This window comes from Canis lupus, chromosome 23, assembly GCF_003254725.2.
Source record: "Canis lupus dingo isolate Sandy chromosome 23, ASM325472v2, whole genome shotgun sequence".
NCBI classification, from domain to species: domain Eukaryota; kingdom Metazoa; phylum Chordata; class Mammalia; order Carnivora; family Canidae; genus Canis; species Canis lupus.
In genome coordinates this window covers 24,546,935-24,572,889 of record NC_064265.1, presented here as the reverse complement: position 1 = coordinate 24,572,889, position 25,955 = coordinate 24,546,935, and the positions used below count along the sequence as shown (strand labels likewise).

The window sequence follows — 25,955 nt, the reverse complement described above, 5'->3', positions numbered from 1 at the left end:
TATGTAAGCATGATCTAGTATGGTTACTGTTATTTTACAAAGAAACCTCGTTTTAGACCAGACAGAATGACAATTCCCTCCTGCCAGTCCTTTGATATGCACGCACATTAGCAACAGGTTTTGTTTCTATATATAGATCCTTGTCCTTACTTTGAATTCCCCAATGCAGAGATGTCTAGGAACCAAGTCCATTGGCTGAGGAAGCACTTCTGAACCCTTTCCAAGAAACAGTGATAATCAAATGTCTGATGTTTTTTATTTTAGAAAAGTTCAGCTTCCCTGCTTGTGTCTTATCTCTGAGGACCAGAGTGATTGAAACTGCCCCTCAAAGCCAATATTATATTAACATAATCGTCAGTGATTTAGAGAAAATATTTATCTATTTCCCCAATTTTTACCCTTTTCTGGATGAATGACTTTTTACTGGCTCCCTGATCTGACAGTCTGAATAATAATAGAAAGTTGTTTATGAAATGGGACATTTGTTGTATCTTGATTTTTCTGAATTGAACACTCCGGGGGCCTGAAAATGTACTTTGAAACTTTTTTCCACCTGACAGATCCAAAAAGTTTGGAAGATTTTTATAGAATTTCTTCATTCCTTGAAACAGTTTCATTGAAATTGTTTTTTTAAAAAAAGTCTATTAGATGCCAAGATTTACTGTTAGTTGTCTTAATGGCTAATGAAATGATAAGATCTTGCAATAACTCTCGCCAATTAAAAATTAACAGGTGCTTGCCAGGTAGAATATTGCAGTACCTATAAGAGGAAAGGATGCAAATTGGTATTTCATACATTTGTGAGAATTATCACCTTTGATGTGTCTATCTGTTTTTCAGGATGTTGTAGGTCTCTGCTCTTGTAAGACTTTGGCTGCAGAATCCCGGGATAAGCCCTCCTAGGTGAGTTATCTATTTCCTGAATGCTGTCTGTCTCCTACCTGCCTATGCCAAGGCCCTGTGATGTTCATTAGCAATGTCCTTTGGTTAAACTCTAAGAATTCTCAGCTCTATGATATGGTAAATGTCTAACAAATTGCTTTAATATCTTAGCTTTATGTTGCTAAAGTCATTGTTCCTTTTGGGGTTATTCATGGAACTGGATCTATCTCTGGATTTATCTACCCCATCCCCACTTTCTTCCAGGATTTACCACAAACCTTTCCTGCTCTCTTCCCTAATAGGCATGTTCTGTTATACACAATACCACTTGTTAAGAGAGATTCACTGTCTAAGTGACAGGCCAGCATTTCACAATTAGTGATGACTGGTCACATGGTATTAGTGAAATTCCTTTCCCCTTTTGCAATGGATCAAAAGATTCAACAAATGGTGAATCAATGACAAGGCAATAATAAGGTGAGAGATTATGTTACTAAAAGATGACCTCAAGATTATTACTACAATGAATTCATTTCTTATGTAGAAAAGTGCTGGACAATTTATTATTGTTATAGTAAAACTGGAGGTGATTTCATGTGTTCATAATTGCCACATGAGGTTAAATAGAATTGGGTATGGTCCCCTCTCTAACATGCCACCGGTGTCTGAATTTGGGGGAATTGTTAAACAGTTGGGGGCTTCAGTATCTCCAGTTGAAAACAGGAGCAATAGTATTTATCTGGTAGGTTATGAAGGCAAAATGTCATAACACAAAACACCTGACACCCTGCAATCACTTCACTCCCTACCCCTATTTAGGGAGATAGAGAATAGAGATAACACAGAACTCTACTTTTGTCTTCAAATATATTATTCTTCATTGATTATCTTTTTTTTTTTTTAATTTTTATTTATTTATGATAGTCACAGAGAGAGAGAGAGAGAGAGAGAGAGAGGCAGAGACATAGGCAGAGGGAGAAGCAGGCTCCATGCACCGGGAGCCTGATGTGGGATTCGATCCCGGGTCTCCAGGATCGCGCCCTGGGCCAAAGGCAGGCGCCAAACCGCTGCGCCACCCAGGGATCCCTCTTCATTGATTATCTAATGAATATAACCATTGACTCAGAAAGTAGGTGGAATTTTCATCTCCAACCTTTATTCTTTTTTCATTTCTTAGAGTTTCAATGGGCATCTACTGTAAGCTAAGAGCTGAGTGCTATGGGAGACATAAAGGAGAGTGAGGTATTGATCCTATTCTCATGGAGACTGGGATCTAGAAAGAGAAGTTCTATATTTTTTAAAAATGCCAGTAGAGAGACAAAGTGTTATCTTTATTTATTGGAAGGAGAAATTATTTTAACTAGAGTTATCACAGACAGCTTCATAGAGGAGGTAGTGACAGATTAGGCTTTAAAGAAGAAATACAATTTGCGCTGCGGGGAGAGAGGGGATACAGTGAACCAAGACTGAAGTAGTGTGATTGGGTGGAAAAAAATACTAACATGGGACTGGAAAAACGTGGGTTGGCAATACCTTGGTTGAACTACTTCCTGGACATCAATTTCTTTATCTATGAAATGTGTAAAATAACCTCTGTTCCATTGGTCTTTCAGGGGTCTGGAGAAGATCAAAGGGGAGCTTGCATGTGCGTTCTCTTTGGAAACCCTGAAGCACTGTGTGAATGAAAAATGGTAAATTTTTTCTCTCTTACTTTGTACCATAAGCTTCATGAGAGGATTTGACAGGATCAGTTACATTGGTCTTTAAAAAACTGTTTGATGAAGTGTATCAAAAAAATCACACTATAAACCTTAAATATTTACAATTTTTATTTGCCAATTATATGTCAATAAAGAGGGGGAATGTTTTGATAAAACAGTGAACCATTGACTGAGTGAATGAATCCATGATTATTATGGACTGAACATTTGCTTCCCCTCCAAAATTCATATGTTGAAATCCCACCCCCTAATGTGGTAGTATTAGGAAGTGGGGCCTTTGGGAGGTAATTCTGTTTATATGAGGTCATGAGGAGGGAGCCCCATGATAGAATTAGTGCTCTTACAAGAAGACGAGGAGACACCAGCATTTTCTCTCTCCACCATGTGATGATACATACAGTGAGAATGCAGCCATCTGCAAGCCAAGAAGAGGGCCCTCACCAAGAACTGAATCTACTGGTACCTTGATCTTGGACTTCCCAGCCATCAGAACTGTGAACAATAAATGTCTTGTTTAAGCCATCTAGGTGTGGTGTTTTGTTACAGTAGCCTGAGCAGACTAAGAGGGTAAGTGAGTAAATAAATGAATGAAACAAAACAAAAGCACAGAGTGGGAAAACATATAATATGAACAAGAATAAAGGGTTGTCTTTGAAAATATGTGGTAGAGCTGGGTGTTAGGAGTGTAACCCCTAGCTGGGTGGATGCGTGGAATGCAGTGGACCAGCAGCAACAGTATCACCTAAAAAGTCATTAGAAAAGCAAGTTCCTGGGTCCCAACCAAGGCCCACGGAATCTGAAACTCAGGGGCAGGGCCAGCAATCTGTTTTGTCAATACCTCTTGGTTTTGGTCAAGGTCAAGTGGTACCCAATGGTTGGTTCATTCTGGTGCAAGGTAAATTTTTGAGAACCATTGCTTTGTACTAACATGCGGAGTTTGGAAATTTTTCTGCTGTAAATTCAGTGCTAATGAAGGTTTTTAGCTGGGGATGGATATAATCAGAGCTGTATTTCTAGGATGATGAGGCATGAAGCTTTGCCTAAAAGAATTTATAGCTTCAGTGTAAAAAAGCACCATTGGAAATACTAGAAAACACATTGTATTTGCCAAGCCCCAGAGTGAAAGATTTTGATTTTTCCTGCTTCCAGATAATATCTACATTATCAGCTAAAAGGTGAAACAGAGCAGGCATTGCTCCCAGGCGCCAGAGAAACCTGCTTGGTGTACAGAGACCAGGCAGGATGAGAAAGTTTCTGTGAAAACACATGAGTTAACTGTCAAATATGGTCCTAATTGATCTTAGAGAGGCCTCTTAGTCCTGACCAGCTGTGGGAATGCATGAAATGGAACCTTCCATACCAAGATAAATGGGCAACTCTTCCTAATGCCTGGCCTAACTAGCTACGCCGGCTGAAAATGCAGCTCTGTATTTAGGGTTGGTGGAGACAGGTCTGTCAAAGGGGAGGGCATTATGTGGAGGAGAAATGAAGAGCCTCAAGGGAAAGCAGCTTTCTCTAGAAAGAGTCTAGAAGCCCAAGATACAAGTGTCCGGTGGGGAGAGAGTAGGGAGGAGAAGGATAAGGGCTGTTCCCAAGTGGTTTATGACCACTGGGATGACCAATCACCTGGGTTTGCTCAGGACTCAGGATGTTCAGGACAATCCCCATCAAACCAGGGCAGTCGGTCACCCTACAACTATACTCCCTCAGCTGTGTTGAAGACCTGGGGAGAAATCCTTGTGAAAGCAGAAAAATCACTGCTCTAAACCTTATTTCTCAAAACATTGTCTACGGACTGGCAACATCAGTATCACCTGGGAGCTTGTTAGAAATGCAGCTCCTCAGGCCCACCCTAAACCTACCGGATCAGACCTGCTTGACAGCAAGAGGCCCAGGTGATTTGCAAGCACACAGGTTGAGAAAGACTGCCTTACAAGGTCCTGTGAGCCTGGGTGGCATCCCGCAGTGAGAAAATGCAGCAGTGGTAGCACTGCTGGGGAGCAGAGAGAATTTCTTGCCAGAGATCTAGCTAATGCCCAAGTTGACCAGATCCTAAGCTGAAACTGCGTCAACCCCACCTGAGAAGGAGCAGAAGCACTGAGAAAATTCTGTCCTAGGGGTACCACGAATTGAAAGCAGCGAGGGAAAAGGACAGATGACACAAAATAGCCAAGAAGGGCCTCCTGAGCTATTACTAGTAGCAGTTGTAGGAATGTAGGAAAGCCAGAAATCCAGCAATTATGTGGAGAGGAAAGCTAGAGAAATATTCTTCTGTTCCTATACCGCGACCCTGTTTTGGTAAACAACAACAACGACGACAATGTAGGCTGGGAAATGAATTATGCTTGAAAATGTGGAGTCATAGCACTGTGGGTAAGCTTTCAGAGAAAGATAAAAAAGGATCACCCATTAAAAGTACTCAGCTTTAGCATCTTGGCCTCACTCACTTGCGTATCACTCAGATATGCAAAGCAAGTTCGGTTTTCTTTCTTTTTCTCTACCTGGTCTGATCTTCATGGGCTCCAGCTCTGCATTCTAGCAGGAATAATTTGCACTTAATTAATAGTGTTTCATTTTCCTCCAGCTTGAGCATAATTCTTTGACTTTAAACATTCTAACCAGTGGTTCTTAAACTCAAACATGCAGCAGAATCACCTAGAGGGCATGTTAAAACACAGATTGCTGGGCCCACCCCCAGGGTTTCTGACTCGGTACATCTGGTAGAAACTTAGAATTTGCATTTCTAAGGAGTTCCCAGTTGATGCTGATATTATTGGTCCAGGGAATACACTTTACAACCTCTGATTCAAGCTATTCAGCATTTTATTACCGTCCAAAGGTGATGATTTCAAAAATCTTCAATTAATACTTCTCAAATTGGTTGATCCTTCTGTTGTAGCTTGGATCAAATACATGGTCCTCATGTGTATGACCAGTATGCGGCTTGTGTTACGGGCAACTTGCACTGCCAGTTCAACACATCTGAACTGGGCTGTATCTTGTTCAACAAGACAAATCCTCTGGTCACATGTTGTGATATCCTGGCAATGTTGTGATAAAAGTTTCTAAATACCAACTCTTACTTGTATTTATCTCAATTCAGACCAGTGATAGTTTGTGGACTGGCACGGGCCCACGGACCACATTTTGAATAACGCTGTTTAGATGACCCAGTCTTTCTCAGGTTCTTTACCCCCCTCTTTCTTCTCTTTGCCAAGATAGTATTTGGGTATACAGGGTGGGGGCGGCTAGGGTGTATTATTTTATCCTTGTGGCACCTTTGTACCATACACCATCCTCTAGATACTCAATGCTCCTCGGATTAATTTTTTTTCTCTGGAATGGGGATGACTGAAATGCAAGGAGGTCCCATCTGATCTTTAGGAATGATGTGTGCTGCCATAGCCCTGAACATTTCCTGTAGTAGCTAAGTTCCATTCCCATGGCCTCTTTCCCTGTTCCTAGATAGCTGCTAGTCTACCAGTTATCTCCTGGAAAGTAAGAAGATGCAGAGACTCCTGTTTCCCACATAAAGGCCATTAGGAGGCAGGAATGCCTTCGTTTTTTTTTTTTTTTTTTTTTTAAAAAAACATTTTATTTATTTGAGAGAGAGAGAGCAGGAGGAGGGGCAGAGGGAGAGGGAGAGGAGAGAGAATCTCAAACCGACTCTGTGCTGAGCACAGAGCCCCACACCAGGCTGGAGCTCATAATCTTGCCAATTGTTAGTTTTTCAGGAATTTTGGACTCCAGTTGTTCAACATGGCCATTATTAAAAATTAACTGATAAGAACATACATTTAAACAAGTTATATTGAAGGCAAAGGTAATCAATACTCAATACTCAATAGCATCAACTCCTATTTATTTTACTACATTGGACTATTAACCTATGTTTAGCAAATGTGTGTGGTAGAAATACCATATAATAATTTACTACTACACAGCTTTCCTAAGCTCTGTTCAGTGATATCATCTTGATGGCTTCAAATCAGCCATGGTAGAAGTATTTACACCAGGGAAATGAGCAAACATTACAAATCAGGGCTCCATTCTCCCTCATCTCTGCATCCCCAAGGTCGGTTGTTAAAGATCTACCAACATACTGTTGCTTAGAACCAAAATTGGGAGTGAGCCTCTAACTCAATGGCCTCCAGTCACCCTTTACTTACCTAGATGTTACAAAATTGCTCTTCCCCTGAAGATTCACCCCTAAAAGGTGTATGTGGAAAGATATTGATTACTAGAACCCTGATATCATCTTATCTACTTGCCTTACTTCTGTCTCCCATCTTTCCCTACTGTCTCTTCAGACCAGAAGGAGCAATCTTCTGGCTTTTTATTTCCTCCACAGCTTATCCTTATACAGTAAGGGTAAATATTCATGGCCTAACATTATCTGACGTTCTTCCTCAAAAGACCTATAAATTTAGTCTAATCATGAGAAAATATGAGATCTCATTGAGGGACCTTGTACGAAACTTCTCCCTAATCCTCTTCAAAACTGTAAGATCATGAAAGACAAGGAAAGAAACAATCATAGCTTAGCAAAGGAGACTAATGTACCAGGTTCAATGTGGTATCCTAGACTAGACCCTGGAAAAGAAAGAAAATTGGTAGAAAAACTGGGGAGATCCAAATAAAGTCTGAGTATTGTACCAATGTTAATTTCTTAATTCCAATTATTGTATCATTGTCCAGAAAACATTAACATTATATGAAGCTGGGTGTAGGATATATGAGAACCCTATACTATACTCTTCTGTAAATACACAATTATTTCCAAGTAAAACTAATGAAGGGAAAAATTCATGACCTAGGTAATAGGTGGAAATAGATATCTTTTCTATTCTATGGAAAAAAACTTATGACCTGCATCCACCTGCTTTGTGATATGCAAAAGGGGTGAAAGATAGGGACGGTAGAAAATCTTTTTTTCTTAATAAAGCTTGACTTTCAAGTGTTTTATATTTGCAAAATAAAAAAAAAATTTTTGAATGTTGTAGGCTGAGCATTAACTCTTTCTTTCCCCTTCTTTATAATCTTGCTGTAATAAAACAAATCCCCCTACCCTGAAAGTGGTGTCTTCAGACAACAAAAGAGGTCAAATACATAGAAAATAGGTTAATATAAATTACCTTTATAAATAGGTTAATATAAATATTACCTTTATTTTATGTGGATCTAAAAATGGGCCACTGTTCACACGGCTATGTTTCTTTCTAAGTGGAAAGATAGCCAGGAAGAAAAATCCCGTAAAGGAAAGAGTGAATGTGCTCTAAGGCAATGCTTCTCAAACTTTAATTTGCATTTGCTTCATTTAGAGATCTTGTTAAAATGCAGATTCCTTTTCAGTAGGTTTGGGGTGGGGACTCCAAATTAGTCTGATTTTCTAGTAAGTTCCCAGATGATGCCATGCTGCTGATCTCTGAGTAACAAGAGTCAAAGGCCCTTTCTGAGGAATTTCCTTTTCCCTTGGCACAGGAGGCGTAAGAAAAGTGCTTACTGGCCAGATGCTTAAAGACACATAGGAAATGCACAGTACCTCTGTAAGACCAAAAATAAAATAAACCAGTTAAAACAAAGAAGAAACATATTGATCAAAATATGACATTATTGCACATACTGAGATGGGGTAAAGAAGGACTATTCAGGAGGTTACTGGACATGTAAAGCTGCTTTTGAAGTTTAATTTGAAGCCCCAACTAAAAGTCATTTATGTAGTCATTCCCTTTCACTACATAAGAAAAATTCAATTAAAGAGGAAACACAGCTTTTGGAATTCCTGAGTTGTACAGTGCCAATTCACACGAATCTCTTCCCTCCTCCAGAAGTTTCTAATGATTATAGTTCCTGGAAAAGAATATATCATTTTTTCAATGCATACTCTAAATCTACAAAAAAGTTCTTGCAAAATTTTAAGCTAGAAAAACGGGTAATTTGCCTGTATTGAAGAGACAACTCATGCCATTCAAAACACCATTACTAGGGGGGTAAAATGTTATTTATGCACATATGCATGTTTTTACCCCCACATCATCAGGAGTTTCCAAGGTATAACATGCACTTCAGAGTCTCTCTCAGCATGGAAACTAAGATGTTTTTCTGGAAGACTTGCTCGGTGGTCTTGTAGACCCTCTGGCGATCTTCTACGGGATTTATAAATGTTGTGATGAACTTGACCAAAGCAGATCTTGCTTTGCTAATCACTTATTAGTTCGTTTACCCACTATTTCTTTATTAAAGAAGCAATGTGGCTTATCTTACAGATACATATTATCCAATTTGCAGAAAATATAAATAATATTGCAAATAGCAAAATGAGATCTAGTGTGCAGATTCCTACATCCCAGTGGGCGCAGTCCTATTTAGTAATAGCTTTCCCTTGCACTATTGCCACTGCCAAACAGACTGCTTATGCGATCTTTGGCTTTCTTAATGTCTCTTCAGGGATCAATAGAGCGTTTCTTTTCTCCTACATGCCAACTTCATCTTGTTTATACTTTAAGAATACAGTATTAGTTTAAGAATACTTCAGGAATACAGTATTAGTTTAAAGGACTGTTCAATTTAAGGCAACCTTGTAGAGGTTTAGTGAGCCATGGTTGGTGTTAGGTGAGTAGAAGGAAAATGTAGGTTGGTTTTACCCCCTGCCTTACAGATAGATCTTTGAAAGAGAAAGTGGACTGATTTTTTTAAAACTTTTCAGTTGTTTGAAAGTAATCATAGCCTATATCACTCTTCAATTTTTATCTGTGGATATGGGGACGTGTATGTGCCAACTATTTTCAGTACTTGTATTCATTTTTCTCTTGAAATAAATATTAATAATCGGAAAATAGAGAATTACTACTTTAATGTTTCAAATGAAATAAATCTGACATGTGAATTAGCAACAAAGACTTATGTCTCAAACAGAAGAACAATTAAAAAAAAAAAACAAGAAAAACAAAAAACAGAAGAACAATTCATGGAACCGAATTTAAAGTTCAAGCCCAGTTTTCATGTTGATGGATTTGTGTTTTCCTTTTTCTTGGCCCTATTGGTCTGTTTTTTACTTTAATGTCATTTTATTTGTTATTTTTGTCATTCCAGAACATATACTTGTCTCAAATTCTTTGGGCAGTGGTGAGTGTATAAAGAAGTATAAATAAATAACTTACTGATCACATGTGTACTGTGAAATTTTTTATTTTAAATATGACAGCTATCCCTCAATTGTTTGTGCACATGCAAGTGTTGGCTGAACCAGATTCTTATGTATGAGAAAAATTGGCAAATCTGAAATAAAAGTGCACAATATGTATCTCTCATGCAAATAAGACTAATAATACCCAAGAAAGCAAGAAAGTGTACTTAAAAAAATAATTGTTCATGGCAAGAGATTTATAAATAGGAGCCTAATTAATAAATTTCACTCTTGTTCTTAGTTGCAGCCATGCCCCCTTGGACTTCTTTATTTCAGATGACCTGTACTTTCTTTGCAGCTCACCCTAAATGATGTGTGTTGTTTTGCATTTTTTATATCAGAAATCAAAATATTAAAAAATTAATCCAAGTTTCAGGAAAAATGTCCTCCCCTAATAAAAAAAAGAATTACAACTTTATTTCATCATCTTCTTAGAGATTCTCTAAAGGTGAGCATGGTTTCCTTAAAAATTTGAAGTGGTAGATTGCCTGAAAGTTGCTTTAATTGTCACTGATTGAGATGGTCAGTTGGCACAACTTTGGGCGGAAGCCATTTAGAAAACAAAAATGTTAAACTGTTCATTCATACAGGGACATTCACTTTTCCAAGTTTATTCTAAGGAAATATGGGTATGTTCACAATTAAGCATAATAATGTTCATCATGACATGGTATATATTTGGGGGACAATTGGAAACACCCTAGTGTCCAAACAGACTACTTTAATGAATTATAATACATCCAACCTATATTCACCATTACCAAGATATAATGTAGAAAATATTTAACGATGGGAGCAATATGAAACATTAGGTGAAAAAAGTAAGGTAGAAGGCAATTTGTATGAAATGATCATATACACACAACCCCTATATATACACACACGGTATGTTATACAATAAAATGTTAATAGGTCAATTTTATCTCGAAAAACCTGGAAAAAATATTAATGATCTCTGTTTCTGGGTGCTGGGATTATGGGCTCATTTTCTTTTTGTTGATATTGATTTTTTTTCAATGTGTATATATTGTTTTTAACAAGAAAAACAATGATATTTAACCATTAAAATCAGTGAATTGCATTAATATTCTCCCACTTGTCCTTTGAAAATCGAATAGCTTTTATATGTTACATTCTGTAACAGGCGGTTGATTTTTAAAAATGGAAGCAAATCAGATAGTTGTTTTAAAAGGAATCAAGAAAGGATTGTGTAAAATATTATAGTGACTTACTTTATTAATAGTTAAGCCATAAATATCCTGATGAATTATTTCCTGGTGAGAAATAGGAATTGCCGTGGCTCAGGGTTACATTTTCTTGGAATACCATCAAAGCTATAAGCAATTTGCATAACTATTCTAACTTTGTATCTTAAGGAGTAGTTTTTAACATTCCTGAATAGATAAGATAGCTCCTGGAATCTTCCCAGTGCCCAACTATTTCTTTGAAGACTCACTATAGTGGTTGATTTGTTGATATGAATGTTAAACTGACATATATTTATTACATGTCTATTAAGTATTTAAATGTTACTAACTACTGAGCATACCAGAGAGCATGAGATGTGGCCTCTGACCTAAAGGATCTACAGTATTGTTGGGAAAGAAATAATATGAAACAAAGAGAAACATTTTTTAAAAGAACGTCACCCAAACACTAAGTTAACTGAGGAGGTAAGACACAGAGTATTTATAAAAAGCAAACGATAAATATAGGCTGAAAGTTTGGGAAAAGTTTCCAGGAAAAGGTGCCACTTGCCCAGACTTTGGGAAGACGAGTGGGACTTGGGCCTGAGAAAGAAAGGGATAAACATTTCAGTTACAGGCATGAAGGCCTAGAGTGCCGAGGGCTGAATTTGTTAGTTGTGGCTGTGCTTCCTGCAGTTCGGTCAGAGTTAGGGATCTGGTTAGCTCGGGGCAGTAAGGATATCTGGCTGGAAGGAGTGAAGTGGCAGAGAACAGATAGGATGCCTTATGCAGGACCCTACAGTTAAGCTGAGATGTGCTTTCTTGCTTCTTTGACTCCATGGTCTGAGTTCCCCTTACTTCTCTGACGGTTCCTTCTTTGCCTCCTTCTTCGGATTCCAGCCCCCTCTCTACTCAACCTTTGAATCTTGGGCTTCTCCATGGTCCATCAAGCTTTCTTTTCTGACTCTGTGCTTTCCCTGGGTGAGGCTTCAAAACTATCTACTGTGGTTTAAAACGTCTACCTAGGCCCTTGGAGAAGTGATTGATTCCAGAACTGGGGTGGGATAATACAAGATGGGCCTGCAGGATCTTACAGTACCAAAAAGCAAAGATGTCCTCGGGATGGAGGCATGTCGAAAGGACACAGTAGCCAATGTGAAAGCTCTCAATGACCAAAGCTGAAACTGTTTCAGCCACAAAATAAAATATTGGTTTATGAAACGAAATAAGATAAATACTCGGAAGTCCATGCCTGCATAAGTAAGTTATTAAATACATAAGTAAATGGTGCAGAAAGGACAACTCCTCCTTGCAGAAGAATTTCAATTAATAATGTAAAAGGAGAGAAGGAAATAGCAAGTCATCATTAGAACACTAGTAAACACTCGTAGCCAGGATCCACCTAGGAAAGCTAAAATTAGTGGGCAAAAGTGAAGGGGAAAATAGATATTTGTGTAGCCTCAAGAAATGTGATATCATTCCTATGCATAACTTCAATCTGATCACGAGCAACCACATGCAAATTTGAGGGACATTTTACAAAACACCTGACCAGTATTCATTGAGAGTGTTAGGGTAAACTGAAGAACTGTCACAGACTGGGGGACACAAAAGAGACACAACCACTAAATACAATGTGGAGCCCTGGATTGGACTTTGGAACAGAAAGAGGATATCAATGAGACACTGCTGAAATCTGTCTAAAGTCTGTAATTAATCATAGTGTTATGCCAATGTTAAATTACTAACTTTTGATCATTGTACCATGGTTATGTTGTGGAGGCCGAGAAAATTAAGGCCATTCCACTTTAAGTTCAGCGTTGGCACAAGTACAGCCATCCCAGGCCCCTGTGAATAAGAGCTGAACTTTACCTTACTTCAGCTACAGGAAGAAAACAGCTTACAGCTTAACATCCTAGAAAGCCCCATATTAGAATAAACACAGAGCCCAAGCCAAGGGCAGGAAGCCCCTATTAGAATAAGAACAGAGCTCAATGCCCTTGAAAGCCCCATATCAGAATGTAAACAGAACTTGAGAAATTGCTCCACCCCTTCTGCAGGTCCCCTAGACCAGCCCATAAAACTAAGCTGAAACCCACCTCGGGGTCCAAGTCCCTGCTCCGCTGCGTCGGGTACACTTGGACCCAAGCTCGAGCTTGTAAATAAACCCTCGTGTGTTTGCATCGGTGTCGGCTCCTTGGTGGTTTCTCGGATTCGCAATCTTGGGCACAACATTTGGGGGCTCGGCCAGGATCCGAGAGACCTCCAGGACCCCATCCGGAGGGTTTCATGCGGGGTCAGTGCACTCAACTTTTTCCACCTGTTGTGCGCATATTCTCTGAGAGCTCTAAACTGTACTTTTACCTGTAGGAATTCCAATCTGTATTGGATCGACATTGGCTTAGGTGGATGCACTGGCGGCCATTGACTGGGGGTCTTGAGGAGACGTCCCTTGCCCCCTCCTGGAGGACGGGGTCCTCATCTGTAAGGAGGGCCGGCTGCCAGCCCTTCGGGTTACTTTCTGTTTTGTCTCTGCGGCTGCATTGGAACGTTTGTCTGTGTTACTATGTCCTTGTTAACTGTGCATTTGTCTGTGTTACTGGGTCTTTGTTAACTGTCATATAACTGTTTACATAAGGAGACAGAGATTTCAAATCTATTGCATATCAGAATGGCCAACCTTTGATGTGGGTTGGCCCCGAGAAGGAACTTTCCACCTACCTATTACCTTACAGGTTAAGGCCGTGATCTTCAGGGACAAACCGGGCGGCCACCCTGACCAGGTGCCCAACATCCTGGCCTGGCAGGACATGACCGAAAATTCCCCTCATTCATTAAAAGCCTTTTTACCCCCCAAAGCGCACAACTGGGCTGAAGGTAAGGAGAGACCCCGGGTCCACCGCCAGACTCTAGGGACAGGTCTCCAGGCTGCCGCACAAGCCTCCCAATCTGGCCGAGGTCTATGATGTGAGGCAGGGAAAGGATGAGAGTCCAGCAGCCTTCTTAGACAGAGTCATAGAGGCTTTTAGGCAGTGCACCCCTATGAACCCAGAAGCCCTGGAAACAAAGGCCGCAATTATCATGGCTTTTGTTAACCAGGCCATGCCGTACATTAAAAAGAAATTGCAAAGAGTAGAGAGACTGGGAGAGAAGAGCTTGCAGGACTTAGTGATAGTAGCAGAACGAGTCTATAATAATAGAGAAAGTCCGGAAGAACAACAAACCAAACTAAGTGACCCAGCAGACCCGAAACCTGGCCAAGATCCTACTGGCCACAACCGTGGATGACCCACAGGAAAGACAGAGGCACCTCAAGAAGCTGGCTTCGGGGACAGGTAAGGAGGATGGCCCTGGTCCCCCTCGGGAGCGCCCTAAGCTGAACAACAACCATTGTGCTTATTGCAAAGAAAAGGGCCACTGGGTGAAAAGCTGCCCTAACAAAAGATCTAAGGCCCCTGCCAAGATCTTGGAGATGGAGGACCTGGACGATTAGGGAAGTTGGGGTTCGGCACCCCTCCCCGAGCCCAGGGTAACTCTTACAGTGGAGGGGCAACCTGTTGAATTCCTAGTGGACACTGGGTGGGGCACAACATTTGGTTTTAAAACAACCCCAAGGGAAACTGGCAAACCGAAGACTTCATGGGTGCAAGGGGCCACGGGCACCGAACAGTACTCATGGACTACCCGAAGAACTGAGGATCTTGGCACGGGCCGGGTGTCTCACTCCTTCATGGTCATCCCTGAGTGTCCCTACTCGTTGTTAGGTCGGGATTTGCTCACCAAGATGGGGGTACAAATTCGCTTCCACCCCGAAGGGACAAAAGTCCTAAACAAGGAGGGACACCTGATTCAGGTGCCTGTCCTGAGTTTAGAAGATGGATATTGTCTCCACCAAACGCCCTCAGTCCCAGTGACTGACATTGACCGTTGGCTGTGGGAATTTCCCCAAGCGTGGGCAGAAACTGGGGGAATTGGGCAGGCCCGGCACCGACCAGCCATATACATAGTACTAAAGCCGGGGGCAGACCCTGTCAGGGTCCGCCAATACCTCATGCCCCTCGTCTCCCTAACCCAGACTGGGACCCCCCACTCTGTCACGAAGTTTTGGCACAGGTGCACAGAAGCAGAGATCTCCAGGACCAGCCACTGCGGAATGCAGACGCCACCTGGTACACGGAGGGCAGCGGTTTCCTCCGAGAAGGAATCGGATACGCGGGGGCAGCTGTCACCATGGAAACGCAGACCTGATCCGGGGGCACAGACCCTGCCCGACACCCCCAACTATACTGATGCTGATTTACACTGGATCAAACACTTGCCTATGACCCAGTGCTTGCGTGGCTGGGGGAGGGCCGCAGACTCCAGCATCATCCTGCCAGAGGAACTAGGACGGCGAGGCCTATCCAGAACGCATCGGAGCACTCACATGGGAACGAGGAGGATGGAAGACCTCATACGACATGCAAAGATCACTATTAAAGACTCTGGAACAAAGATCGAGCAGATTGTGGCGAGCTGCCATGCATGCCAGTTAACTAATGCCTCCGCCCATGGATCTAACCTGGGCACCCGGCTCCAGGAGGACCGCCCAGGAGCCTACTGGGAAGTGGACTTCACTGAGGTAAAACCTGGAAAATACGGATACAGGTATTTACTAAATAAATAAAGGTAAAAAGTATTTGTAGATACTTTTTCAAGATGGACAGAGGCATTTCCCACCAAACATGAAACAGCACAGACTGTGACCAAGAAACTGCTGGAAACCATCTCACCAAGGTATGGTTTTCCTGTTAAGACTGGATCAGACAACGGCCCAGGATTCGTCTCTAAGGTAACATGGGGAGTGGCCCTAGTACTTGGGGCAGATTGGAAATTACATTGTGCACATAGGCCCCAGAGCTCAGGACAGGTAGAGGGGATGAACAGAACATTAAAGGAGACCTTAACTAAATTAGCCCTGGACACTGGCAGGGACTGGGTGACTCTCCTCCCCTTTGCCCTATATAGGGTGAGGAACTCCCCATATAAGATGGGACTGACTCCCTACGAGATCGTGTTCGGTCTTCCTCCACCTATTATCCCCAATTTAAAACCTGAGGTGCTTGCTGAATTTTATGATCACCAACTTCTTTTCTCCCTCCAAATGTTACAACGAACCCATGAGCAGGTGTGGCCTAAGCTGAGGGCCCTCTATGAGACTGGGCCCATCGATATCGGCCAGGTGACTGGGTGTACGTGCGGAGATACCAACACCAGACACTTCAACCTCGCTAGAAGGGACCCTACATCGTGATCCTGACCACTCCCACCGCTCTCAAGGTCGTCGGGATTACTCCCTGGGTCCACTCAAGGACTTTGTTCCAGAATGGAAAAGCCAACCGGACAAGGACAATCCCCTAAAGCTAAGACTGTGCCGTTCTCACTTAATTCCCACCTCCAAGACTCCCTAGTCTGAGGTTGTCCTTCAAAATAGAAGAGGATTAGACTTAGTCTTCTTACAACAAAGGGGGCGGAGGATTATGTGCTGCCTTAAACCTAGGATGTTGCTTCTTCGCTGGAATGTAAATGGAAGTGAGAACAGCAACAAGGTTGGTTCGAATCCTGGTTTAATCATTCCCCTGGCTCACTCTGAGAGCAACCTGGACCCATGATTGGGTCCTTCCTTAGGTTCCTCTGAGAGGGGGAAATGTGGAGGCCGAGAAAATTAAGGCCATTCCACTTTAAGTTCAGCCTTAGCACAAGTACAGCCATCCCAGGCCCCTGTGAATAAGAGCTGAACTTTACCTTACTTCAGTTACAGGAAGAAAACAGCTTACAGCTTAACATATTAGATAGCCTCATATTAGAATAAAAACAGCCCAAGCCAAGGGCAGGAAGCCCCTATTAGAATAAGAACAGAGCTCAATGCCCTTGAAAGCCCCATATCAGAATGTAAACAGAACTTGAGAAATTCCTCTACCCCTTCTGGAGGTCCCCTAGACCAGCCCATAAAACTAAGCTGAAACCCACCTCAGGGTCCAAGTCCTTGCTCTGCTGTGTCGGGTACACTTGGACCCAAGCTCAAGCTTGTAAATAAACCCTCTTGTGTTTGCTTCGGTGTCTGCTCCTTGGTGGTTTCTTGGATTCGCAATCTTGGGCACAACAATGTAAGATGCCAATGTTAGGGGAAGCTGGGTGAAGGGTGTATAGCAACTCTATTATTTTTGCAAATCTGTCAATATAAAATTATTTCTGAATGAAAAGCTTAAAAACAAACAAATAAAATATCCATATACAGAGAATTGCCAATCCTTTGTTTCTTTGGAGGGATTTTTCTTTTTTTAGAATCTTTACACTTTTCCTATCCACGTTTAAAATCTTCATCCTCTTAGGGGTGCCTGAGTGGCTCAGTCAGTTAAGCATCCAACTCTTGGTTTTGGCTCAGGTGATGATCTCAGGGTTGTGAGATTGAGCCCTGCACTGGGCTCTGATTCAGCATGGAATATGCCTGGGATTCTCTCTCCCTGTTCCTCCCATTCATGCTCTCTCTCTCTCTCTCTCTCTTTTTCTAAAATAAGTAAGTCTTTAAAAAAAATTTCATTCTCTTAGTCCTCTAGTGTTTTGATTTCCTCTTCTTAAAAATAAAACCCACTAGGTCTTAGGAATTTGTCAGATGGAAGTGCATGGTAAGCTTTGCGCAGTGGCAGTATCGTAGCCAATGAGGTTTATCCGAGGCGCGATTATTGCTAATTGGAAGTGCATGGTAAGGCTCCCTTGGTCCTCCAAGTATAGAAGTGCTGGATTAAAAATAGAATTTTTAAAAATGAAATAAGTAAGTAAATGCAAATGGAAGGGAAACCCCCAGTGACAAAGCAGAGAGCAATGATCCATAGAGATGAGACCCATGAACCTAAGGCTGGGGGCTGATGTCGTAATGCCATTGCTGGGACACGAAGTGAAAGATCAGTCCTGTGTCAGCTAAGAAGCTAGAGGGACTGGAAAACTTTAACCACTAGCCTGGAGAGGTGTTAGGGAAGTGTGCCTTATGCCAGGGGCCATAAATAGGAAAAGAATCACTCATAAGAAAAGAAATCAAGCCTATACTCTCTATGGTTGTGGGATTCAAATTTATACTACCTACACGGTAAAGAAGTCAAGAAATTAATGTAGAAACTTATGGAATGGGTAAAACCCCTGTGGGCTTGGCAGGGGAAAATACAAAGCCACTTTACCGGGACACTTTCATTATCTTGAGCACAGGAGGTTCTCAGGTAAACACCCCATCGGATATTAGTTTCCTACCAAAATTGTAACCTGCCTACGGAAACGAATAATCATGAGAAAAGAATCAACACCCTAAAACCTAGAGAAAAAGGAAACAATCTAACTCTACTATTAAGTAAGTATTTTTTATCTGTTTAAAGAGAAAAATGAAGACATAATACTGTAACCCAAGAAGTCAATATGAAACTAGGAAAAGAAGATTTAAAAAGTGAAATTCTAGAAATAACATATCATCACACCTTGATATTACACCTCAATGGAAGCGTTACCCAGTAGCTCAGACACAACTGAGAACAAGAATTACATACCAGAAAAGAGATCTGGGAAATTTCAGAATAAAGATCAAAGAAGTACAGAGAAGAAAAATTTGGAAGCGAGTTTGAGTTGTGGAGGCTGGAAGAAGACGGTTCTATATTTTTCTAAGAGCTAATCTACAAGGATAGAATAGGGGGAAGAAGTAATGTTTACATTTTGTTTATTCACCTTTTGGCCAAGTGCAAATATCCAACAGATACGCAACAGTTGGTCAATAATAAGGACCTTCTGTTTTATTCAGTGTAGCCCCATCACTCATTAGTGTACCACATTCAACTCCTCTCTTGGATTATGCTATTGCTGACTTGATAGAGCCTCTTTCTTTCCATCATCATCCAAATTATTGTACAAGCTTCCAGAGCCAGTTTTGACTTTCCTATAAAGGTATCTCAATGACTGTCTCCCTTAAACTTTTTTTTTTTTTTTTTTTTTTTTATGATAGTCACAGAGAGAGAGAGAGAGAGAGGCAGAGACACAGGCAGAGGGAGAAGCAGGCTCCATGCACCGGGAGCCTGACGTGGGATTCGATCCCGGGTCTCCAGGATCGCGCCCTGGGCCAAAGGCAGGCGCTAAACCACTGCGCCACCCAGGGATCCCTCCCTTAAACTTCTATATCATTGGATCTGAACCACCCAACCAAGTTCTTGATTATGTTCTACACCACTGTTTGAGGAACAACGACAGCTAAATACATCCTGCCCACTGCCTATTTTTGTGTGGTCTGCAAGCTAAGAGTGGTGTTAATAAATGGTTGGGGAAAATCAAAAGATGAATATTTCATGGCATGTAGAAATAATATGAAATGTAAATTTTAGTGTCCCTCTCAGTATCCAGTGAAGTTGCATGGGAGCACAACCATGTCCCTTCATTCATGTATTGTCTGCCACTGCTTTCATGCTACAAAGACAGAGTTGGTAGTTTCAGCAACGAAAATATGGCCCACAATGACTGAAATATGAACTTTCTGGCCCTTTAAAACAGATGAAGTTTGCCAATCCCTGTTCTACACTATTTGCTAATTCTGTCATACATCCGAGTCTTGCCTCTCAAATTTGCTTGAAAACTACTTGAAGTCAGGAACATTGTCATATGTTTCTTTTGTCTCCCCAACACCTGACTCCATCTAGGACAGTTATGGATTTTCTTCAGCAAATGTTGGCATGTCAAATACAGAATTTTAAGAAATGAATCTGACTTCATAATGCAGAATAGACTAGAAAAAGAAAAGAAATGATAATAGCTTATATGCATTAATTTAGGCTTGAAAGCAAATGTTATCCTATTTTGGGGCTGCGATATTACATGACCTGGTTAAGTGCAATGTTACAGGATAGAGTGATAGAGGAAGAGACCCCGAATGAGATCCTGACAGGTGGCATAGGCCAGGAGGGAGAAGATGGGAGGAGTTCCAGTCTGGCAGACAGAACATGGTTTGCAGAGGGTTTAACCTCACACAACCCAGAAAGCATCAGGCAATACAGACCAAGGAGCCCTGGAGAATAAAGTTGGGAGTGTGGGCAGAGCTACAAGATATCTAGAGGCTTATGGGGCAAGTGGGTAGGGCATAGTTACCAGGGAAATTGGCTGTCTGGACTGCATTCTGCCTAAGATTAGAAAATAGAGGCATTAGCCAAGCTGGGGCTCAAGGGAAGAGACCAGAGAATCAGATATTCAAACGATGGTACAAATTTGAATGGGTCTCGTGAGTACAGCAGTCTCAAGACCAAGCTTTTAGCTGAACCAAGGGTAGAGGTACTTAAATGCCAAGTACTGGAGTATTAAGTTAGATCTGAAATGCTTCCTACCTAAAATCAGACTTGGTTCTGGAGACTTGAATGGGGAATGCCACATAATAAATACCATAGCTCTCTGCATCCACCTCATGCCTGAATTATGGCACATAAGCCATTATAGAATTGTGGCAAACGTGGCAAACCATGCTAGGCGAGGCAGGGCCTCTGACATACAGTACACCATCCGTGGCAGTGGAAGGAAAGATTTGACTGTGAGAGATATTTGAAACAAAAAAAAATTCATCTGCCATGTTCTTCTAAGAGATCAAGAAGGGGTTTGATAAAAATGACAATAGCTGACAAAATGGAGGTCATGTAGTACAGCAGACACCATCAGGGCTCTGCCCACATCCCCTTGGCATTCACCTCCACGTGCAGAAGGTTTCTTACTGTGAACACCTGCACCTCTCTGCGAGAAGCTTTGTTCTGGTGGTAAGCAAACTCGGTCATGAGCACAGCTGTCAACGGCCCCCCAGAAACAGCCATTAACCAATGATGGTCCGTGAGGTAGGTAAACTCCCTAGCTACTTTGCCCCCCATCACATAGAATAACTCTGAGGCATGTTCAACATCTGTGTCCAATACAGAAGCCACTAGCTACATGTGGCTATTGATCATATAGAATGTGGCTAGTGTGACTCAAGAACTGAATATCACATTTTATTTAATTTTAACTAAGTTAAAGTAAAATGATACTCTTCAGTGATTGGAAAACTTTTATGTATATTTGGAAAAACTTGGCCATATTAATGTACTTTTCCAACTATAATTTTACAAAATCTATATACACGTCAAATGAAAATTTAATGTCCAAGTCAAGTTGTCCTTTAAGTATAAACTTGACTTCAAAGACTTATTAGAAAAGTTTTAACATCTCGTTAATAATTTTTACATGTTGAAATGTAATATTCTGAATTTAGTGGGTTGAAAAATTATTAAAATGAATTTTACCAACTTCTTTTTACCTTTTAAATTCAGCTACTAGAAGAATATTTAAAACTACTATTTCTGCGGGACAATGCTGGTCTACACATTCTCCCTGGGGAGAGTGGGATTGAGCTCCTCTTGCCCACAGTGGTAACTGGCTTGAAAACACTATTGGCTTCCTTTCCTGTCTCATTCTCCTGCTTCTCTACTAAGTTTCCTGGGATTCCCAGATTATTTAGAATCCTTGGCTCAAGGTATGTTTCTCGAGAGCCCAAACTAAGACAAGTAACATTAAGAACAGGAAAGAATTTTAGAGATTAACTATTTAGCCTCTTAAATATATAAATACAAAAATGATGTTCAGAGAGGTTCAATGAGTTAGCCAAGGACATTCAACTATTGAGTTGTGTGCATCTAGGATTTGATTTCAGACCTTGTGCTTCCAGATTCCTTTATTTTCTCAACACAGTAAAGATTTTTTGGCGATTTTGAGAAAGTGATTTCAAAAAAGAAATGGAACATTTAGGACTCATGGGATGAAATCACAATAAACAATTTATGTTCGCTTTCTACATGTTCATTAAACCTGCTCAGGCTATAGTCTTTCCTTGTTCCTCTTTAGAAACCTGGAGAGGATCTGTGGCTCTTCTGGTCTTTCTTATGTAACTGAAAGTCTTCTGGTCACACTCTTATCTGAGACATTAGTGTATCTAGTCCTGGTATGAATCCAACTTGATTTAAAGGTAACTCCTTTTTCTTTCCCTACTTTTCTTCCTCCAACTTGCTAACTAGTTTATGACCAGGGGCTGGAACAGAGAAGCAGTGCCATTTGAAGATGTTGAATACCCTTTTGACTCCTGGCAAACATTTACAACTGACACTTTCTCTCATAGACTCTTTGGTAAGTTCTTCAGTTTCCTATGCTGATCCTCTCTGACTGAAACTCCCTTGATGTGGTACTGTCTCCTTTGGCTGCCATCCTCCCCACCACCTCAACCCTTGAGTCTCTCAACACTCTGCTCCACACAGACTCTCTCTGTGGTCCTCATGGGAAGGATTTTAAATTATTAAAGTCAGACTCACTGACTCTAGGATTTGTGCCCCTTGAACTCAGTGTTAATGGGATCCACAAGCAACTCCCAGACCAGCAGTGCCCATTCTGCTCCCAGTGTGCTGCCCAAGCCCCTTTAGCTTTCTCATACAGGAGTCAAGGAAGATGCTTTGTGTCCCGTAGCTGCAAGGAACACATGTCAAGCAGCAGCTTAAAAGGTCTCATTGCAGCCCCTCTCATTAGGTTTGGGTAGGGGGGGTTGGGAGGGTGTCTCCCCTCCCTCTTGTGAGCTGGACTTAAGAGCAGTTCTCTTTTGGGGCACCTAGGTAGCTCAGTGGTTGAGCATCTGCCTTTGGCTCAAGTCATGACCCCGGGGTCCTGGGATCGAGTCTCACATCAGGCTCCCCACAGGGAGCCTGCTTCTCCCTCTGCCTATGTTTCTGCCTCTCTCTGTGTCTCTCATGAACAAATAAAATAAATCTTTAAAAAATAAAAAGAGCAGTTCTCTTTCAAGTTATTCCCCTCATAAATTCCTCTTCCATCTCCCAAACCTTATTCTTTGATAACCTTGATGTGGGTGAGGGCTTCCAGGAAATCTGTAACCAGGTTTCAACCTACATCCTTTGTAAATTTCCATATGGTCTAGCACCTCTTCTGTCACATGGCATTACTCTAATGTGATAACTCAACTGAAACTACCAACTTAATATGTTGATAGAGCTGATATATTACAAAAAAAATTGTGCTGGGAATAAATGAAATAGACATAGTTAATGTGGACCTTTTATAATTAGAGCATGGCAATGAAAGAAAGAAATAGGTCAGTGGACAGGTAATTAGTAGATAAAGCAAAAGGTTAGTCTTAGGGTTTGTAATTATTTTAAAAATAAGATACAGAGGCCTTTACATGTTTGAATAGATCCTGAGTAAAATTACAGAGAAAAATAGTGTTTTACTGTGGTATCTTGTTTTTTTTTTTTTTTTCTTTTTTGACTTCAACTGTGTGCTTTTTAATGAAATAAATAAGTATTAGATGTCTTGAGAGTTGTGTGATTTCCTTTGATAACTGCTAAGACACCAGAGGTTTCAATTGTTTTTGATCCTCTTTGATCTTCCTCATCTACTCTTTTTTTCAGCATTGTAGCATTTTTACAATTTTTATATGAGAATGAACAATAAAAGTTCACACTGTCACTATAATTAATTTGAAGAATATGGCTGTATCTACACAATAAAATCACTTGCAACTGTAATCTTCATCTTTCTTTAGTAGATTATTTTATTTGCATCTATACTGCAAGACCATAGCAAGAGCAAGCAAATATATTCTTTTCTTTCCAAAAGAAATAATTAAAAAATGTTAGACCATTTCACAGTCTCGAAGGTTAGCATGAATGAAGCATTTCAGACAGCATTCTTGTTTGAAAACTTACGCTATCTTTTATAGGAATAACAGAATGTTTAGTAACCAAGCTCCAACCATACCAAACTCCGAAATTCTTGTTTGAAAATAAAAACACACAATACCCAAGTTGGCAATATTTAACGGATCCTTTCCAGTATTGTTTAGAAAACAAAACAGCTGGGCTTTGTTTAGATGGATAATTCATCAAAGATTTCTACTAATAATCGTGTCCAGTGAGTTCAGTGGGAGCATACTCAATTTTGATGCCATATCAATATAGAATAAGCCATGACTGTTTTCTGCAATTTTAGATTTCAGTCAGTATCAGCCTTGTTTTAAAATGAACAAAGAGGAAAAGAAAGGGAAAAGATGTAATGTTAATAGGTTTCCTTTGTGATCTCTCAGGGAGAAGTCTTTTTAAATAAGGGGCTTGAACTTGACCTTCTTCAATGGCACAAAGGTCCAATGCACAGTTTTTAAACTTATATTTAAATTTTAATAATTTTACATTGAAGAAGGTTAGAACCAGACTCAAAACCTAATCCTTAATCTTTCAGTGTAACTGACTGGCAAAGAAGAAAAGCTTAGGAAAAAAGTCTGTGCAAAATACATAAATATTGTCCTCATTTCTGTATCCCACAGAATCAAACTCTATTCAGGTCAGTATTACAATGTATTTGAGTTTGAAATACCAGTTAAGATAGAATTAGAGTGAAAAGAAATTCTAATTTCATGATAAATCTAGTTTTAAGGACCTAGATTTTTTTAAAAAATCGCATTCTCTGTGTTGGCAAAATGGTACAGAAAGAGGCACTGTCATATGCTTTTGGTGAGACTTTTTCTGCAAAGTAGTTTGGCCATGTCTATTGAATGCCTCAGAATTCTGCATAAAACCTTTAAACAAGCATTTTTACTTTGGGGGATTCATGCTAAGAAAATAGTCATAGATGTTTGCAAAATTATAGCTACAAGATTTTTATGGAAGTGTTTTTGGTAGAAACAAGAACTGAATAAAACATAAATATTTAACAACAAGGTTTTATTTAGCCACTAAAATGATACTAGAGAAATATTTAATGCCATGGAAAAGGTAGAAAAAGCTGATTAAAAACAGTATGCACAATGTGATTTCCTTCTGTTAAAAAAAAAAAAAAGATATTTGCACCAAAAAATATTGGATGAAAACAAATAGAAGTGTTAACAGCACTATCTTTATATGATGGAGTTATGCACACCATTTTTTCCAACATGAAAATAGCTTTACTTTTTATGTTTTTAAAATTAAAATGCATACTAAGTGTACAAAACTCAAACCATAGGAAAGTAAAATAAAAATAAATAAAATATTCATTTATTTATTTTATTCACCATCCTCCCTACAATTGTATTTGGTAGAACACACACACACATATATACACACACACATTTCTAGGCCTTGTTTTCCATATTTGATATTCAACATATTTAACACTGTATCTTGGGGAGTTTTACATTTTAGTGTATATTGACCTACTTCATTCTTTAAATTGTTGCATAGTATTCCATAATAGAAATACTTAATAATCTTCATTATCAATTACTCTTAACCAGGTCATTCTGTTCCAATAGCTGGATCTCTAGATTATTGTCCTAAACTCTTCATTTCTCATCTTTTCCAGATTAAATAGTTATTAGGTCATTGGACTCTTCCTCTTTTTTTTTCTCTGTCGGCAAAACAACTCTCAATGGCCTATAACCAAGCAGACAAGCTCTGTTGAAGAAAATTCATATATGGAATTTAAGAAAAAAAAAAAATGAAGAGACAAAAAAGAGTCCAGACACTTGGGGTGCCTGGGTGTCTCAATGGGTTAAGCATCCAACTCTTGATTTGAGCTCAGGTCCTGATCCCGGGGTGGTGAAATTGGGTCCTGCATTGGGCTCTGTGCTAAGCAGGGAGTCTGCTTGAGATTCTCTCCCTCTCCCTCTGCCCCTCCCCCCCACTCATGCATGAGGGCACTCTATCTCTCCCAAATAAATAAAAAATCTTAAAACAAAACAAAACAAAACAAAAACAAAAGCAGGAATGCCTGGGTGGCTCAGTGGTTGAGTGTCTGCCTTTGGCTCAGGTCGTGATACTGGAGTCCTGGGATTGAATCCTGCCCCACGCTTCCTATGGGGAGCCTGCTTCTTTCTCTGTGTTTCTGCCTCACTCTCGGTGTGTCTCATGAATAAATAAATAAAATCCT

At 40.4% G+C, this 25,955-nt stretch overlaps 1 protein-coding gene and 1 non-coding gene across 14 annotated transcripts in view; both read left to right on the top strand.

The window, feature by feature from the left end:
- LOC112660950 (uncharacterized) overlaps positions 1-17,240 on the top strand; it is a 53,509-nt gene extending 36,269 nt beyond the window's left edge. For 11 of the 13 annotated variants that reach the window (XM_049099638.1, XM_049099639.1, XM_049099635.1 and 8 more), the window contains 3 exons: positions 841-903; positions 2,496-2,573; positions 13,712-17,240. In XM_049099638.1, the coding sequence (XP_048955595.1) occupies positions 14,707-15,642 (936 nt within the window). In that variant the 5' untranslated portion in view covers positions 841-903; positions 2,496-2,573; positions 13,712-14,706 and the 3' untranslated portion in view covers positions 15,643-17,240. Of the gene's footprint in view, positions 1-840; positions 904-2,495; positions 2,574-3,003; positions 3,126-13,711 lie in introns of those variants that run through there. The other 2 variants (XR_007405091.1, XR_003137334.3) reach the window with 1 other exon arrangement.
- A 404-nt stretch (positions 17,241-17,644) lies between these two features.
- LOC112661233 (U4 spliceosomal RNA) lies at positions 17,645-17,791 on the top strand. The gene has a single exon (XR_003137541.1). It is a non-coding gene; the product is annotated as a U4 spliceosomal RNA (small nuclear RNA).
- Positions 17,792-25,955: the final 8,164 nt, after the last annotated feature.